The sequence below is a fragment of the Prionailurus bengalensis genome, chromosome B3 (genome assembly GCF_016509475.1).
Source record: "Prionailurus bengalensis isolate Pbe53 chromosome B3, Fcat_Pben_1.1_paternal_pri, whole genome shotgun sequence".
NCBI lineage: Eukaryota > Metazoa > Chordata > Mammalia > Carnivora > Felidae > Prionailurus > Prionailurus bengalensis.
In genome coordinates this window covers 49,292,723-49,311,147 of record NC_057355.1, presented here as the reverse complement: position 1 = coordinate 49,311,147, position 18,425 = coordinate 49,292,723, and the positions used below count along the sequence as shown (strand labels likewise).

Genomic DNA, 18,425 nt, shown 5'->3' with positions numbered 1-18,425 from the left:
TTAATTTACTCCTGTTTTTGAAACAATCCCTCCTAGGCCAACCTTATGTTAATGTCCTTATATGGGAATAGTTCAAAATTAATTTTATTCATGTTCAATTGTTTTTAGTGATTGAGCCAAGCTGAAACAGCTGATAACAGTCAATTAGGTGATAATCATGGAAAACAGTGCCTTGGCCCCAGTGGGAATTAGTGCTAAAATTTCAGGCAAGCCACAGACTAGATTCTGGGTACCCAAATTCCAAAAGAACAATGATCTAATTCCAGGAGACAGTACATGTGGATGGAGAATGAACAAAATGGCAAGAAAGCTTTTTCTTTCCCAGTGTAAAGGCCTGTTATTTTATGGTATTTTCATCAGATCCTAATGTGCTCATTATCAATGATTATTACTGGGGAGCAGGACTATAGGAGGAGGACAGGGGACTTTTACTTTTCATTTACTCTGTTCTGCTTGGGGTTTTTTGCCACATGCAAGAGTTATTTTACAAATGGAAAAAGTGTTCAGCATCTCCAAATTGCCCAACATTGTAGCAAAAGACATAGTTCTTTCAGAAAACGATATCCATCCATGCCACCAAACATATAGGAACTACTGAAAATCTCCCCAGTGGTTTATTTTTCTAAGAGGATACTCTGCTGGTCTTCGTCCAGAATTACTGAGACTATATGTATGCAATCCAATGCTAGTGCTTGGGAGATGAAAGAGAAGAGATAGGTAAACAAACTACTATGTACCATGACAAGCACAGGACATACATTTTTCTAATACTTGGAAAAGTTACTGTTATCCCATTTGCAGATGGGAAACCTAATGCTCAGCAAAGGAAAGCAATTTGTGCCAGAGTTAGAATTCAAATCTGGGTCTGTTGGACTCCCTAGCCATACTTTTTCCACTATCATTTTTTCTAGAAAAAGGTCAAGACCAGAGGGCAATGATAGTGAATGGTTTAGAGAAATTATAAAGATCACCTATTGCTTATTTCTTGTTTGTCTATGACAGCATTACAGTTTGTGCTACTTCCATTAAAGATTACAAACGTATCTGCAGTTAACATTTGCTTAGCTATCCTAAAACAAGAGTGCCAGTATTATGGTTCAACATGTCTATCTTCATACAGGGTACTCACTAAACCACCTCAAAACGTGGAAGAAACCAGCACTCAGTTTCCTGTTTTTATCAAATATGCTCCTCGCCTTCTATACTGGTTTAGTTCATCAACGAGGTACTCTTGATGTCATGACTCATATTCAAGAACTCTGTTACAATAATCCCAATATATCTTCAGCCTCAGTGTTTATAATGATGCCTTGCCACTCTACTCCTTATTATAGGTAATACAAATTGTTCCACTATATGCTATTAAGAAAATGAAACTGACTACTTAAATTCCTCAGATTCCTGAGTTTAAATTAACTGACCACTGATCAAGTGATCTCTTTTCCTATCAGTTGTCTCACCTATAAAAATTAGTTAATTCAGTTAGATGATATCCTAATGCTTGAATTAAGTGTTTCTGAGAAATATAACACTAAAATTGCCTTAATTTTGCAGGACAGTTTAAAAGATATCCATTTGGTCCTATGCTTCTGTTCTAAGCTGCATTCATTACCAAATGCCCAATAATGGTACAAGAGTAAACTGCTTTCTTTTAAAAAGTTATACACCTACTTAACCTGGCTTTAAACAATCTCAAGTTAATTTTCCATGTGCATAGTCAACTAAATATCAAAGTTGATATCATTTTAAGGTAACTTAACACTTTTGCAATACTCTGCTTAACTGAATCATCAATGCCGGATCATTGATACACAATTTGGAAAGTTGGGATTGGCTAGCAAAAGCCACCAGTTTGATTTAAGACCCCAAGTATCCCTTCAACTTGAGGCTCACCTACTATATAAAAAAGACCAGAGCTGAGAGTGGGACATTCACTATCTATCCATGCTCATGATAGCAGTAATGCTGCAGACAACAGGAATTCTAAAGGCACCAAGATGCTTTTCATACATGGTTGTAGCAGTTGATGTCTTAGGCTTTGAATAGTTCACCAAGTTCTTATCTTACATTTTTCAAACTGCACAATGGAGCAAAAAATGTCTAATGCCTACTTTGGAGTAGAAGGCTGGCAACTTTTTCTCAGGTGTTTCTATTTTCTCCCTGAAGCAAGATTTTCATCTCCTAAATTATAAAAGTCCATGAAGTGTTAGGTCTTGTGTAAATTTACTTGTATGCATTTCATAGATAACAAAAACCTCTATCACACAGTTATATTTCCTGAGGCTAAGTTATAAACATGGCTTTTGCATGGTGCAAGCAACTGGCTTAAGTTGTCCTAATTCATCATTCCATCTTTTTTACATGCACTGTAGTCTTTCTATGCCACAATAAAACCATTACTTATTTGGATTTTAATCAGTGAACATATGTTGCTCGGTTACTAAAGCTTATTTAAATAAATCTAAAACAAACAAAAAACAAAAACCACACAGGAAAAAACTTATTTAAAGGATGTGATCCATCCCCTTTCAGAGCAGAAAGGGAAGAAAGCGAGAATCCTTTGTGGTTCATGAAATTTTCTACCTTGCCAATTAAGCCTATGGGGAATTACTCTTATTAACAAGTAACCTACCTGGTCCCAAAGGCCCCTTCCATTCTTGCAAGAGCATACTGTTACAGAAGATGGAGTCTCCCACACTACTTACTATCCCACCTTGAAGTGACGTTTCATGCTTTAGTTTGGACTTGATGGTTATGCTGCTGCGGCAACAAGCAACATGGTGTAAGAATCATATTGTCCATCTCTGAGAAAACTACATTAAAGGCTTGCTTCTTCACCTCAATTGGAACCCATTTAAGATTCAGATTTCACATTTTCTTATGTGAACATGATGGATTTTAAGAGTACTTGGAAAAAAAAAATTTTATTACTTCTTGTAACTTTTAACTTAACTTTCTCTTCACAGCCATGTCCACTACCCACTTCCAATGAGATTTCTCCAATGTCCCCCAGACCTGACTGGAAAAAGTCAGTATCTTGATGAAGCAGATATATTTTATCTAAATCCCTTAAACTGGCTTTATAGAGAGTTTCACAATGATTCAACACTGCCTACTCACTTGATCATCTTCAGCATTTTAGAGGAGGTAAGGAAACATGAAAAAAGGGGAAACTTACTATTTATATTTCACCTCAAGTTTAGCACTCAAGTAAATAGACAACATAACTTTTTTAAGGTCCCTTCCAACACCCATATATTTTTTTAAATGTTTTACTTATTTTTGAGAGAGCATGAGCAGAGGAGGGGCAAACAGAGGGGGACAAAGGATGTGAAGTGGGCTTTGCACTGACAGCAGCAAGCTGATGAGGGGCTCGAACTCAAACCGTGAGATCATGACACTCAATCAACTGAGCCATGCAGGCACCCCACCATCCCCCATAATTTGTAATTCGTCTTTTCCCTGGTGAAAATCCGTCCCAGTTCTATAACTATCAAGATACATATGTTACTTAACAAGTTAATTCTTTTATTAAGGAACTATATTGTTTTATTAAGAAAAAAGTGGTAGAGACGCAAATGAGGTCATTCTAAAATTCTTGAAACAGTGCTCAGCAAAATGTAGCCTTTATTTATTTAAACGTTTATTTACTTCTAGGAAATAAGTGCTTTCCTAATTTCAAGCAGCTACGAGAGAACTGCTGTGTTCTTCCACACTCACTTGCCAGAAGGTCGAACTGGAAGTCACATATATGTCTATGAACGGAAATTAAAAAGGAAACTCAACAGAAGCTGAAATTCTCAACTGTGTTTAAATCTTTTCTAGAGAAACAGACACTGCTGGGTAGAAATATTCAGATGCTGCGTAAATACTCCTGTAAATACTGGGTAAAATTTATGAACTAGCAAAACACCACTGAACTGATTTACCAAATATCACTACTGAGGCAATGTATGAAAAATATCACAAAGTATAAAATCATATATTAATACAAATGCCAGATTTTAAATAAAGACCTTTAGTTTTCCTCATGGTGTAGTTTTATTGTTTCTTCCACAATATTCAGATGTGCAAGAAATTTCACAAGAGAACAAGTCAGCAAGCTCATAAGAAGGCAGCAAATTCTTCACAAGTCAACGGGCTCTTGAACCCACAAAAAGACAAGAAGCAAGTGTAAGATTATAAAGTGTTAAAGATGAAATTCCATCACAAGGTACTTTTTCAAGCTCTACTGCAAATTTAACACAAATATCAGTGTTAATTACACTTTGTCATAGGATTTGAGCTTGCTTTAAGCTCATACACTGAAAGGAAGACTCATTTCATGCACAAAATCTGTTGCATGCCTGGCTTCCTTGAAACTACAGTTGAACATTTCCAGTGCCAAAAAAATTTCAGCAAAACTAAACTACAGGAAAATGCAAGTTAGTAAGCTTTTGCTTGATGCTTCTGAGTAATAATGTAAAGTCATCAAACTGATACTTAGAAATGATAGAAAGACATTATCTTGATAATTTCATTTTAGTTTCAATACCAAACATTGTAGATACCATCCATGTTTCTGTTACCATTTTCTAATTTAACTTAATCATGACAATCAATATTTAGGGTCAAAAGGTAACTGCCCCAATTCTATTTCAAGATTTGCCATGTGTCTTCCATTAGTGCGACCATATTTATGCCATTTACCTTCCCTTTTATAAGGTTGTGGCTGAGGGTGCTTCTGCTCTTGTTTTCGATGCCTGGAGTTTTCAATATTTACCATACGTTGCTTTTTATCTGGTCGACTGAAAGCAGTAAACACATTTTTCATCTATGTTAGAGTTAAATTTAAACAAGAAACAATTTTAATGTTTTTCTCCATTAATTATCTGAACACTGAAAAAGGATGTTAAATTAACCTGAAGTATAATCCTAATACAACCATACCAAAAAGATTCAGTATTATACTTTTATCCTACAGGCAGAAAAAATAGACAAACATAACTGTAGTGGCAACAAAGGGGAAATACTCAACAAATAAATAGAAATGTGACAATAAAATAATGAGATGTGTTTCCATTATTTTTCCTTTCCTGCAAAACCAATCCCTCCCCATTGGCTTCACCCCTCAGCAGGAATATTTATACATCTCTTACAAACAAAAGAAAGTCTTTTTTTTTTTTTTTTTCCTCTTTACAGCCGCAGCTAAGGTTCATAAACAAAGGTCTGTATTTACGGTTTTCCTCAAACTCCATAATCAGGCTTCTTCACTACCTCACTAAAACAGTCCATAATGCCATTCATGGCCACCCAATTCCCCAACCAAGAAATCCAGTCTCTTTTGTTTAATGTTTAAAGCATTTGACACACGTCTGTATATTCCTTTCACTTGAGATGATCTTTCAATTTTCATGATGCTATTCTATGGTCTTCTTCTCAGCCTTCATTCTCCACAACCCCTTACGTGTTAGTGTTCCCCAAGATTCTGATAAACACCCCCAGCCTAGACTATCTATATGCACACAGAATTTGGACTAGAGTCATGTATCTAATGGCCAACTAATTTTTTCCATGTGACTGTCAATAGTTACCTCCAAGCCCAATTCTCAATTCCAATTCCCCTTACTCAAAATGCCCTCGCATCCCTTACCTTAGTGATGCCACTATCCAACTAGTGATCCAACCCAGAAATCTGGAAGAAATGTTATTTTCTACTTCTCTTTCACAAGAAATACCACCAATTTTTCTTCTTATATATTATTCAAATCTCTCTCCCACTCATACTATTAACCTAGTTAATCATCAGCTCATGTCTGTACTTTTTCAAAGACTACCTACCAGCTTCACTCTTTCCAACTAATCTTCCAGGCTATTGCCAATGACCCAAAATGCAACAAGTCTTTTAGCATAAAATGAAGTCCTTCTGATCTTCACAAAAGATCTGTATCTTTTCATACCCCAGCACTACCTTGCCTCCTTAAAAGGACATGTCTTCACATCTCCAAATGTGTGCAAATGAAGTTCTCTTTGAATAGAATGTCCTACTCTATCTGCTTGACAAATTCTCATTTCTCCTTCAAAAACCAGTTTAAAGAAGTTCAGTTCAAAGACCACCTCACTCATGAAGCCTCCCAAAACATCTCCAGGTTGAGGCCACCACATACAATATCTCCATTCCTCACTTCATTTCTTATATTTACCTAACTCTCCAAAAGCTTGTGAGCTCCTTGATGGCAAGAGTTTTTCATGTTTCATCAGGGCAGCCTCACACTGTTTTGCTCATTGAGGCACTAGATATTTAATGACTAAAGATACCAGAATCAGTCTCATTATTTTATAGACACATTACATTTATTCAGAAAGATAATATATAACTATCTTAAGGATAAAAAAATAAAGCTAACATTTGAAGATTAGGTGAGTTTCAGGTTACAGAATATAAAGCTAATAAGCAATGAATAGTTTTATTTAGAAATTATGCATATAAGCCACACATATTATAACCTGTAGCTTGCTAAGTTTGCCTCTACCTTTATCAAAGATAATTTTGTACTAACTATTAAGTATCATAATTTAGTTGGTAAGTGGAATTAGATAAGTAAGTGGGTCAATGCAAACTGTTACACACGAGTTCTTCCAATTTCAGAGTGAAATCTGAATTTACTCACCCAAAGTGAGTAAAAAAATAAAAGATTAAAGGAAAATAATTTCACTTAATTACCTTTTCATATAAACTATAATGAAAAGAAACAAGATAGGCTAAAATAGGATCTTTTTCCCTTAACATATTTTTAAGGCAGAAATTAAACCATTTGCTCGAGTCAAAGTGATCATATGAAATTTTCAGTTTGTAATAGCTATTAAAATTTTATCTTTCCATTTAATTTATTCTAAATTCTCTAGCAATAAAGTACTTTTACAAATAACACTTTTTTTCTTTATAAAAAGTACTTTATGGATAGTAACATTCCACGATGTTAAAATGATAAAAATGCTACCCAATCTATAAATGTTAAAAACTATTATAATAACATGGTGCTATGTAAACCGACCTGGGTCCATATGGAGGGGAAAGAGTGTGACCAAAGAAGTGTCTATATATATATCCATCCAACTTCTCAAACACTCCATCATTATCTACTTGATATTCCTTCATGTCTTTAAGATAATCTTTAACATCATTAACAAAGTCTGTGAAGAGCTTCTGATCATGTATAAAGACACCATTTAGGAAAAACTTATTGATGAACTGATCAAGTTCTTTCCAGTGATGAAAACTATCCAGTTTTTCTAATAAATACCTTTCAATTAACTGTCTAAATTCATCTATCCTTACAGGATTCAACACTTTCATATTAAAAAGGTTAATGGATTCCTGTTGAGCACATTCAAATACACCAGAACAAGACTTTCTGAAAGAATCAAAATTTGCACTACAGTCATGCTCAGAACTGCATTTCTGTGATTTTGTATTTTTTCTAAATTCTTCAAAGTGAATTGGCTTTTCTTTCCTTCCCTCTCTTTGCATAGTAGGGCCTCTATTATTCTGGTTTTGTGTACGTGACTTATACTGTGGGTGTAAATATTCACTAAAGACTGTCGGTTTTTTAGCTGCTTCTTCTTTTGTTGCACCAAATCTTTTATTGCCCTTTTCATCAAAGATATTCTTGGTGGTATCTTTGAAATGCCTGAAAGTGGATTTAACTGAATCTGAAAACTTTTTCAGATTTTCTTTCACAGCTTCTTTAGCTTGTTTAATTTTTTCTTTATGATGTCTCACAAACTCCTTGGTAGAATTCTTCATGGCATCAAATGTTTCCTTAACTGAACCCAAAAATGTTTCCTTTGATTTATTTTTAGCCCTGTGGTTTCCTCTGCTCCCTTTCTTTTTTCCATCAGTTTCTTGTTTTACATTTTGATCTTTTGCCTCAATATACAGCCTTTCCCACAAATCAGAACGCTGCTGTTCAAAGTTTAGCTTCTGCTCCAGCTCAGTGAGTCTTTCCCGTAAGATTTCTATTTCCTTTTTTTCAGTCAATACATTCGGAGAGTCTGGGTTGCCATATGATTCACTAGAGCTTAACTGCTGGAGTTCCACCTTTAAAGCCATGGTTATCAGTCGTTCTCTCTCCAGTTCCTTCCTTAGCATCTTTGCTTCTGCCAAAAGAGTCTCCCTTTGATTAAGAAAGCTGTGTGTCTTCAGCTTTTCTTCTTCCAGATGCTGCTTAAGTTTCTGATTTTCTGTAACTAATTCAGTACCTGTCCCTTTATCTTCCAATAGCCTAATCTGTTCTCTTAGTTTCCTTAACTCTTCCTGTAATGAAGATAAGGCTTCTTCTTCCTTCTCCAGAGATATTCTTAAATACTGATTTTCTGTATCAAGGTTCTTTTTCTGAGTTTCAAAGGCCACCTTCTCTTCTTCAGTAAGGGCCCAACATCTTGCAAGGTTTTCCTTCAATGACTAAATTTTTTGAAAGAGAAGAAAGAAAAATGTCAAATGCCTTATTTAAAAGCTCAATTTAAATCTGTAAGATGAAATCATATATAACCAATACTCATAAATTTTTAGTATCTATTTTTTTTAAGATTTTATTTTTAAGTAATCTCCACACCCAATGTGGGGCTCAAAGTCACAACCAAGATTAAGATCCAAGAACCAAGATCACTCTACCGACTGAGCCAGCCAGGAGCCCCACGTGTCTATTTCTGCAGACTACCCTTTATGCAGTATATGTATTTGTAGTGTATATGTATGTATTTCAAGATGTAAAAATAAAAAGGTTCATATGGAAGAAAATGCACAGCACAGAGCTACATCAAAATAATAACATAGCTGGGGCCCCTGGGTGGTTCAGTATGCAAGTGACCAATCCTTGATCTCAGCTCAGGTCTTGATCTTGGAATCATGAGTTCAAGCTTCACACTGGGCTCCATGCTGGGGTGTAGAGCCTACTTTAAAAAAATTTTTTTTTAATGTTTATTTAGTTTTGAGACAGAGAGAGACAGAGCATGAATGGGGAAGGGTCAGAGAGAGCGGGAGACACAGAATCTGACACAGGCTCCAGGGTCCAAGCTGTCAGCAAAGAGCCCGACAGGGGGCTTGAACTCATGGACCATGAGATCATGACCTGAGCCGAAGTCGGAAGCTCAACTGACTGAGCCACCCAGGCGCCCCAGGGGTGTAGAGCCTACTTAAAAAATATATATAAAATGAAATGTTTCATTAAATATAAATAAACAGCAACAACAACAACACAGCATGTTGGAAGAATTTAAAGACCGGAAAAAAATTAGCTATAGCCTAGTTTATCCCTAGTAAGATTTCTAAAATAGAACTAGGAGTACTTCTGATTAGTGTTCATTAGTGATTACTATTTCCCATAATCATATTAAAGCCTTAATGGTTTCTAGGTCCACTTACAAGTTAGAAGAAAAGGAGACAGGTCTTCTATCTTTTGACTACAGGACTCTAATCTCTCCTGAGAAGTCTCCTAAAGAGAATTTAGGCAGGACTAGAGGCTTCTCGGACCCTTAAGTGAAGATAATTTTTTATAAAAATAAAATTATAGCTAGAAGTCAGCACCCTTGATAGAGAAAAAAAACTATGTTCAATTAGGTTTACAGAATTTTGCTGCATTTCAAAGTAGCCTTGAATGATCTTTCTTTCAAGATGTTATTAGTAATAAACGTTCACCAAAACAGCAAGAAACTAAACAATATGCTTAAACAAGTTAATTGTTATAGCATTATCTAATCAGTTAGAGTATCTTATGTATAAATCAGCAAATGACACTTAAATTTTACTTAATTTACCACAGACATTATGGTTATTCATTTGAATCAGACAAAAAAAAATCCGATATACAAAAACAAAAAAAAAAGTCCTTTAAGAGAATAACAGGGGGCACCTGGGTGGCTCAGTTGGTTGCGTGTCTGACTTTGGCTCAGGTCATGATCTCACAGCTTGTGAGTTCGAGCCCCACATTGGGCTCTGTGCTGACAGCTCAGAGCCTGGAGCCTGCTTCGGATTCTGTGTCTCCCTGTCTCTCTCTGCCCCTCCCCTGCTCGCACTCTCTCTCAAAAAAATAAACTTTAAAAAAATTTTTTTAAAAAGAGAGAGACAGAGAGAGATAGAGAATGACAATATTGGAGTGCGTGGGTGGCTCAGTCGGTTAAGCGTCCGACTTCAGCTCAGGTCATGATCTCACAGTCCATGGGTTTGAGCCCCGCATAGGACTCTGTGTTGATAGCTCAGAGCCTGGAGCCTGCTTCGAATTCTGTGTCTCCCTTATCTCTCTGTCCCACTCACACTCTGTCACTCTCTGTCTCTCAAAAATGAGTAAATGTTTAAAAAAAAATTTTTTTAATAAAAAAATTAAATAAAAGTATTTCCACTTGAAAGATAACCATCTGAAATGGACAGTTCACTGTCTTCAGTCTTCGAAGAACAAATTAAAATTTAAAATTTCATTATCATCATTTTATCTGCTCTCCAAATGAGAGAGAAAACAAGTTTCATGTATGCAATGGAAGTGGACCACAGGGTAGTACAGGGTAATGTAGCATTATCTTTAAATGCAAAAGCATAAGGGGCCACAGAATGACTGCAGGGTATATTCTGCATTCAGTAAACTCCATAGTCTTGAATTAAGTGCCTGATAAGCAAATCCAGGGTCAGGTCTCCCATGAAGATCTTCAAAGCCACATTTAACAGCTGGAGATAAGAGATCTGCAAGAACTGACTCAGTGAAGATCTATGCAGGGTCAGTCTCCTAAAAGTCAACATCATCCTATGGAACCAGAAACCATGATGGTAAAGAAGAAAATGGCTACTCTTTTTACAACATCCTTTGATCCAGGTAGGAAAAACTACACTATTAACAAATAACTTGAGTAGTCCCTGCCTGAAAGAATTCAGATGTCAAGTGGGATTCTTTTAAGGAAATGTAATGTGACCCTATAAGGGATACACACATCAACTGAAGGAAATTTAAAGGAATGGAAGAAAAAAGCAACAGTTTACTTTTCTACCCTGAGTTCTGCAAGCCCTATGCCCTTCTTATGGATGAACCAGATAGGAGACCAGCTATCGCGCTGGTCCTCATACCCACACAGGTATTAAAAGAGGTGCTGGGTGGTAGGTAAGTTTTAGGTGGGAAGTAGAACATGCTCTCTCTTCCATCCGATCCAACAAGAAACCAAAGAAAAAAAAGGACTGGCTGATTACTTCGTTTCCCTTGATGAAGGAAAGATCTTAGAGAGAGGCTACAAACTCCTCTTTCTCACTTATTGGAAATGTTTTGTTCAGTTCTATAAAAATAATGCTAATAATAACAATGTTTTCTATATATATCAATTAAAAATGTTAATTATAATAATCAGAAATAACATCTTTGGTGTCAGATAAATTCAGCTCTGCCAGTTGCTAGCCTTGGAAAAGTTAGCTTTTTTGAACCTCTTTCCCACTTTCCCATCTATGAAATGAAGTTAATACTTGCTTAACTCACAGAGGTGTGGTGAGCATTAAGAGTAATACTGTATGTGAGGTACTCACAGCAGTGACTAGGACACAGTAAGTAATCTACAATTATAATAGTATATTTACTCACTAATAATCTTCTTTGTACTTGTATCTGAACAGCACAATAATTATTGGCTAACAAGTCTTTTTTATAAAGTTTGTTAGTAGTACCTACCTTATAATCTATAAAAGATTCTTGTTCCTGTTGACATTGGGAAAGATAATCCTTCATATCATTCAATTCATCTTCATGTATCTTTCTGACTAACTGTTGACGCTTCTGAATCTGAATTGTGCCTGAAAAATGAATAAGTAAAATCTCATGATGTCATTCATCAAATAGTGGTAGATAAATGTTAATATAAATCAGGCCAAGTAGGTTAATGCATTTTTTTTTAATTTAGCACACATCCACAGATACTTAAGCAGTTCACTATCCTTTTGATTAAAACAAGCCAGTCTACCATAACAATGGCGCTCAAGTTTGTTGTTTTTGAGAGATGGCTGAGATATAAAAAAATGTTGTCTTCAACGGAAACAAACAAACCATGAAATCCATTCACAGGATATAAAAATAAAATAAAAATAAAAGGAAATAAAATAAAAATAAAGGAAAAATAAAAATGTCTATTTTTTCTCACTACATTTTTGCCTAAATGATGTAACACAGCCCAAAAGGTATAGCAAGGAAAATAATTGGCTGTGATTACCTACCCTTCTCACAGCCAAATCTTTTAAAAATTCTGCATTAGTTAGGTCTGTGCTAGAGTGCCACCATCCCCATCCCAGCAGTGAAAAATCTTAAGCCAACTAGGAGTCTCTAAGTTTTCACCCTAAAAACCAAAATGTTAATTTGCCAAGACATGCTGTTCACATGCTGCTACATTCCTCATGCATGAGAGAGAAAAAAACAAAATAAAACACTAAGTCAAAAATAAGGCAAAAGGGGTGCCTGGGTGGCTCAGTCAGTTAAGCATCCAGCTCCTGATTTCAGCTCAGGTGATGATCTCACGGTTTATGGGACTGAGCCCCATGTCGGGCTCTGCGCTGACAGCGTGGAGCCTGTTGGGATTCTCTCTCCTCTCTCTGCCCCTCCCCAGCTCATGCGTGCAAGTGCGCGCGCTCTCTCTCAAAATAAAGTAAACATTAAAAAAAATAAGGCAAAAGGCATTTGGCAACCATGACATTAACATCTACAGTGGAATTCTATTATGTAAAGACATCACAGAATTTGGAATGAAAAGATGTAATGATAGTTTACTACCTCTTCCCCTACTGCTAAAAAAAAAAAGAACCTTTGATTTCTTCAATAATCTTGAGAAATAGTAAAGAGAAAACTTTTGCCAAATTATAAACAACTGTTACCAGCTCTGATATTCTTCTGTTAGGGTTCACTTCCTCTCTTTTAATTTTCCAATTTATAAAAGTATGGTAAATTTGTTTCAATATTACTCAAAAGAATTTCAGATTTTTTAAATGTTGAAAATTCATTTGTAGTTCCCCAAATAACCGAAAACCTCTTTGTTTTCAAACTGCTGACAGGATGAATTCCTTCACCCCCTTGGAAAATAACCTAAAACTATGTGTTGAGATCTGAATTTGCAGTACTATTACACAGTACACGTTGGACATCTGTCTTAATGTAGCCTGATTTACCTCCTCTGCTATAGTCCAGCCAGTCTTCTCACTGCTCCCAAACCCAGCAAAGTTTACATTCAGATTATCATGTTCTCCGTTGCTGCAACAATCCACTTTCCTTCTACCTAGCATAAGCATAAGACCAGACCCGGCTCAAATCCTACCACCTCCAGGATGACTCAGTAAGTATAGCCTTTGAGCTATAATTCTTGTCTGTGCCACACAACTTAGTACTTAGTTATATTCTGTTACAATGTCTGAAGAGCAGGGTAGCCTATCAATACTTAAAGCAACTCCATGAGAAAGTCGAATCAACTGAACTCCACTGTTGATTTAGAATATGGATAGCCGACATGTATAAAGAGTAAGGAAGACAGGTGCTTCAAACACGAAAAATTTTTTTAACTTTTGTAAGCACCTTCAGACCCTAAAGCAGTACCATATTATCTGTAGTACATTGTTTTACTATCCTCACTCCTGCTAGTTTTCCTTTCCTTCTAGGAAAGGTCTGATTCTCCAAGCTCATACAGAGCCAAGCTTGGTGAATGTTCGGAGTGATTCACTTAATGGGATGTTTTGTTACATAATTAGTAACCAAATGATAGATTATGGAATGCAATGACTAATTTCATGGTGCATGAGAAATTCAAACTGGCTCTGAAATCAACTCAGAAGAGCTCTTAAAGTGTTGAGATAAGTGCCAGAATTAAGAAAAAAATGTGATGTCCTTTAAATAGTGACCTTGAAAAACTGTCAGAGAAGTTTTTATATGTTCACCAAGCTAATCTCTTCACGATGCAGACCTATTTCATATTACCCAGGCCTTTCATATTCCAAAAAGATGCTTTTAAAAAGTATAAGAAAATGTTTTCTTAAATATAATCATTAAAGTAAAATTTACAAGTAACCAAAATTTTAAACAGAGCAGTAGTTTCTTAATTTTGAAGGCACTCGTTTCTAAGTTATTCTTTCCACTAAATACTTAAAGGTCATGCAACTGGTGGGGTTTTAATGCAATTTGGATTAACATTAAATCACTGTCCAATTTTTTTAGTAAGAAAAAAAAGATTAAGAGAAGACCTTCTCCTTTGTTACCTCCATGTTTACCTGTGGGGAAAGAAATCATGCTCAAAAAAACATTCATACATTTGTTCCAGCTAGAAAATAACAAAATTAAGCATATATTTCAAGTCAAATCTCATTACAACAAACTTCAAGGGAGGATACAAATTACAGTATCTCAGTACTAAATTCAAGCAGATATCCACCAAGAGTCTAAATGTTCATTTTTTAATATAAAGTTAGACAAGAAGAAACACATTTTATTGACTCTGACTTTAAAGAAGTATTGACTGTCTTACTTATTCTAACATTACACTGTGCTGAATAATGTATCTTTTCCAAAAATTAACACATGGTGCATTTTGCATTAAGGTACACATTGTTGAAAGGAACTAGCAAAACAGGAATATTCCAAAAGTTAAACTGTGGATCATATCAGCAAAACTCAGAAGTTCATGTAAGGCAAATTGAAATCTATAAAAGTGACAAGATCTAAAACATTTGCTTCATGTGTTTTTTTTCAAAATTCTAATACAGCAAAGAGTGTGAATGCTCAGTTCTCAAACAGTCTTATCTTTGTAGAAACAATCACATAACTAAGATTCAACAGTTAGGCTCCCAAATGAAAAATAACACCATATGGAATTCCCTCCTCTTTTCATCCAAAACACTTTTAAGGGCTTTGCATTAAAGATGATCAATATACATAAACACTAACAAGAACAACAATGAGAAAAGTATAATAATAAATTATAAAAAAATAAATTCTCAATTCATATGAATCATGGAAGCAGCAACAAATGTCACAAAATATAATGTTTGCATAAAACCTGAGGGGAAAAATAATGAGCACCAATTATTATGACATTTCAAATATAACCATTTCAACTGAGATTTAAATAATCTTCCAAATAAAGCCACAATTAAAGCTAGTTTGTGATTCTAAATTAAAATGATGTCCCTTGTGGTAAGCACTTCAGATTTTTAATCTTTTTCTTTAAAGAAAAAAAAAAAAACATGGATGCTACATTTCTTAAATAAATACCACCAAACTTCAGTGAAAAACAGCTTTGTGAGATAGGCAGCACTATCCCCATTTCCAAATGAGAAAACTGAGGCTCAAACAGATGGCAAGCTTTGCAAGGTTATATATTTAATGAGGACACTGAAAACAGATCCCAGAATTCCTCACTCTTAGTAAGGGTCCATACACTAGACCATGAATTTTTATATAACCAATTTTCAAATACTTACCATAGAAATGTCCAAATCCCATGCTGATTGCAATCACCAGAGCAAGTATAACACATTTATTGAGACCACTGCTGAACTGGCGTTTATGCAACTCCTTAGAGGGTTCGGTTTCTTGTTCGGGGAGTAGCCGTTCTTCAGAGTCAGAACTAGAAACAGTCTTCTTCCTAACACGGCGTCGTCTAAAGGCAGGACTAGGCTGATGACTGGTCTCATCGCTACTTGATTCGTCGTCGCTAGGCTGGGATGAAAATACTATTTTAAAAAGAAAAACGTAAATATTAAAAATTTTAGAATAGTTTTTCTAGTAAATATGATTTAGAATAATCAATGCCATCCCTACATGCCCTTTTACATAAGACAGCCAAAAACAAAAACAAAAGAACACAAACACTCAAGTTTTCAAGTTTATCAACATAAAGCCATAAACATCAAAGATTTCAACTGTGATACACAAGAATCAACCATAGTCTGTGCCTTTGAGGGTCTATCTGGTTTTATTTTTCAAACCTCTCTTAAAGTTTATACTGTTAGAACAATCATTCTCATAGTCTATTAAATTTCTTTGCTATTAGAACCATAAACAGATACTGTTTCTGGAAGGAAAAAAAAACTGTCAATCTCTTCTTTCAATTTCAAATAGAGGCAATTTAAGCTCAACTGTTGAAGGGACACAGGGAGGTATACAAACAGTTCCTGTGACTTACAAAGTACAACAACTACCTAAAGTTTTCTTGGGTGTATCTGGACCCTAGTTTCATTTCCATTCCTTGAGTCCTCAATCAAGGTTCAAAGCACTATAGTTTAACACAGGTATCCAGAAGTCAGATGAGCCCTTCCCTTCGACTGCCACTCTTACTAGAAGGTTATTAATTTTACCCTCTAGTAAATATGTCAGCATGAGGAAGTGACACAACAGCTATCTCCGATATTAAGGACTAGTCTGGTGCTGCTCCTTTATGAAAAGAATAGTAAAGAACAACAACAACAACAAAAAGCCACAAGAAATCTCAAGTCCTGGTATATCCACTAAAAAAATCACCTTTGGTTTTTTCAAATTTATAATTTGTTAACACCGCTCCATCAATCAATAAACTATATGTTAACACAGAAGGTTAGATAGCTTGGTAACAATTTCCACAGGCCAGTTAGAGGAATAAAAAAAAAAAAAAAAAAGCACCAAAAGGATAAATGTGAACCTCAATGTTATACAAAGAGCTCCAAAATAACAAACATTCATGCTTCAAAAAAGTAAAATGGTTCTTCAGAAGACAGGATAACCATGCCACAGGAAAGTTGTTGACTTAGGTTAGGCAATACTTTTTAAAGATGGATCACAGAGGAATTCAGGTAACTTTCACACTGACAACAACAAACACAAAGACAAAAAGAACTACTGAATGAACGAATATTCCTAATATTTAGTGATACAGATGCCACTGAGAGATCTTTGGTCATGACCCTTATGCCCATCATGTTTATCTGGTTATTCTTGATCACTAGTTTTTCCCAGATGCCGTCGCCTCAGCTGTGAGGTTACATTTCTTGGACAAAGAGAAAGAAAGGAAGACTTAAACAAAGCATTACATAATACAAAGGCATTCAAGATCATGGTTGGAGCATTTAAGTCAGACTCTCTGGCAATATGTATTAAGATGGATAAATGCAAAAACAATTTGTCAAGATTCCTTTCAAATTTCATTTGAAATGTCACAAAATTAAATTTATTTAATTCTACATTAGCATATCACCATCATTATATATTCTAAGTAAACAAGGCAGCCTAATCTATATTAATAAATTCACCTCCTTATCTAATGCTTCCATCTTTTTTAACCCATACATAGGAGAGCTAAAATATTTTGGTTTTAAATTTCTTCCAAAGCTTAATTTGGCCCACAGTCCAAGATGCAGGCAACGCAAAGGCATGCAGTAAGCTCAGCCAGCTTTATTACAAGACCAATTTGAACACCTGTTTAGAGTATCACAGATGACAACAGATATCTTTAAAGCACTAAGTAAATAGTAAATGTGACTAGGCACACTCAGCTCTGGAAAAGCTGATCAGATTTAGTCACACCACCTTGGAAAGCGAGTTGGCTAGGAACATGGTGTTTCAGCTGATCATCCCATCCCCTTATGCATTCAGGAATCTTCCACAGCTTCTCCCACCACCTTTCTTTTGTGAATAAACAGGAAAAAAAGATGTATAAAGCTTTGTTATAAAGACTAAAAAGGAAAAAGAGAATTGAAAATACTTATTTTAATTATCACTTAACATCGTTATTTGTGCTCCATCAAAATTTTACAATCAAGCCTTTTAAAAAAAACATATGCAATACAAACTTTTCTTTTTTTTTTTTCCAACATTTTTATTTATTTTTGGGACAAAGAGAGACAGAGCATGAACGGGGGAGGGGCAGAGAGAGAGGGAGACACAGAATCGGAAACAGGCTCCAGGCTCCGAGCCATCAGCCCAGAGACTGACGCGGGGCTCGAACTCACGGACCGTGAGATTGTGACCTGGCTGAAGTCGGACGCTTAACCGACTGCGCCACCCAGGCGCCCCACAATACAAACTTTTCTACAGCTACCAACTTTGCTTTCCTGGGGGAGAATCCTCTGGCAGCAGTGGACAGTATTCTCAAATAAACAAAAAGTATATTGTCCCAAGAATCTAATTTAGAAGAAGAAAAAACCTAAAGATGAAATCCTACAGAGATGGAGAAGGGAAAGGAAAATCAAAATAACCAGGAAATAGGTAGTCAGGAATTAAACCAAGAAAAATAGGAGATAAGAGAGAGAAAACAAGACTCTTAGCAATGGATTTCTATATAGTATTTTCAACGTAATCCAAAATGTCCTTTTTTCTTATTACTTTGTAATACTTTATTGAAATAACTTACTCCTTTTGGAGATAGCAATGGATAAAAATACTCCTAATAAAATATTTCTCTTAACTGAAACTGTA

At 35.5% G+C, this 18,425-nt stretch overlaps 2 protein-coding genes across 9 annotated transcripts in view; one reads left to right on the top strand and one right to left on the bottom strand.

Moving 5' to 3' along the window:
• PIGB (phosphatidylinositol glycan anchor biosynthesis class B) overlaps positions 1-4,031 on the top strand; it is a 40,900-nt gene extending 36,869 nt beyond the window's left edge. Inside the window, exons 10-12 of the mRNA XM_043555375.1 lie at positions 1,121-1,334; positions 2,967-3,147; positions 3,658-4,031. Of these exons, the coding sequence (XP_043411310.1) occupies positions 1,121-1,334; positions 2,967-3,147; positions 3,658-3,795 (533 nt within the window). The 3' untranslated portion in view covers positions 3,796-4,031. The remainder of the gene's footprint in view (positions 1-1,120; positions 1,335-2,966; positions 3,148-3,657) is intronic.
• CCPG1 (cell cycle progression 1) overlaps positions 3,611-18,425 on the bottom strand; it is a 42,593-nt gene continuing 27,778 nt past the window's right edge. Inside the window, exons 6-12 of one of the 8 annotated variants that reach the window (XR_006293289.1) lie at positions 17,538-17,633; positions 15,458-15,709; positions 14,237-14,248; positions 11,679-11,800; positions 7,035-8,443; positions 4,017-4,787; positions 3,611-3,755 (exon numbers count right to left, since the gene is read on the bottom strand). Coding sequence is in view for 6 of the 8 variants with exons in the window: in XM_043555368.1 (XP_043411303.1) it covers positions 4,598-4,787; positions 7,035-8,443; positions 11,679-11,800; positions 14,237-14,248; positions 15,458-15,709; positions 17,538-17,633 (2,081 nt within the window). In the remaining 2 variants the exon portion in view is untranslated. Of the gene's footprint in view, positions 4,788-7,034; positions 8,444-11,678; positions 11,801-14,236; positions 14,249-15,457; positions 15,710-17,537; positions 17,634-18,425 lie in introns of all 8 variants that reach the window. The other 7 variants (XM_043555371.1, XR_006293290.1, XM_043555368.1 and 4 more) reach the window with 7 other exon arrangements.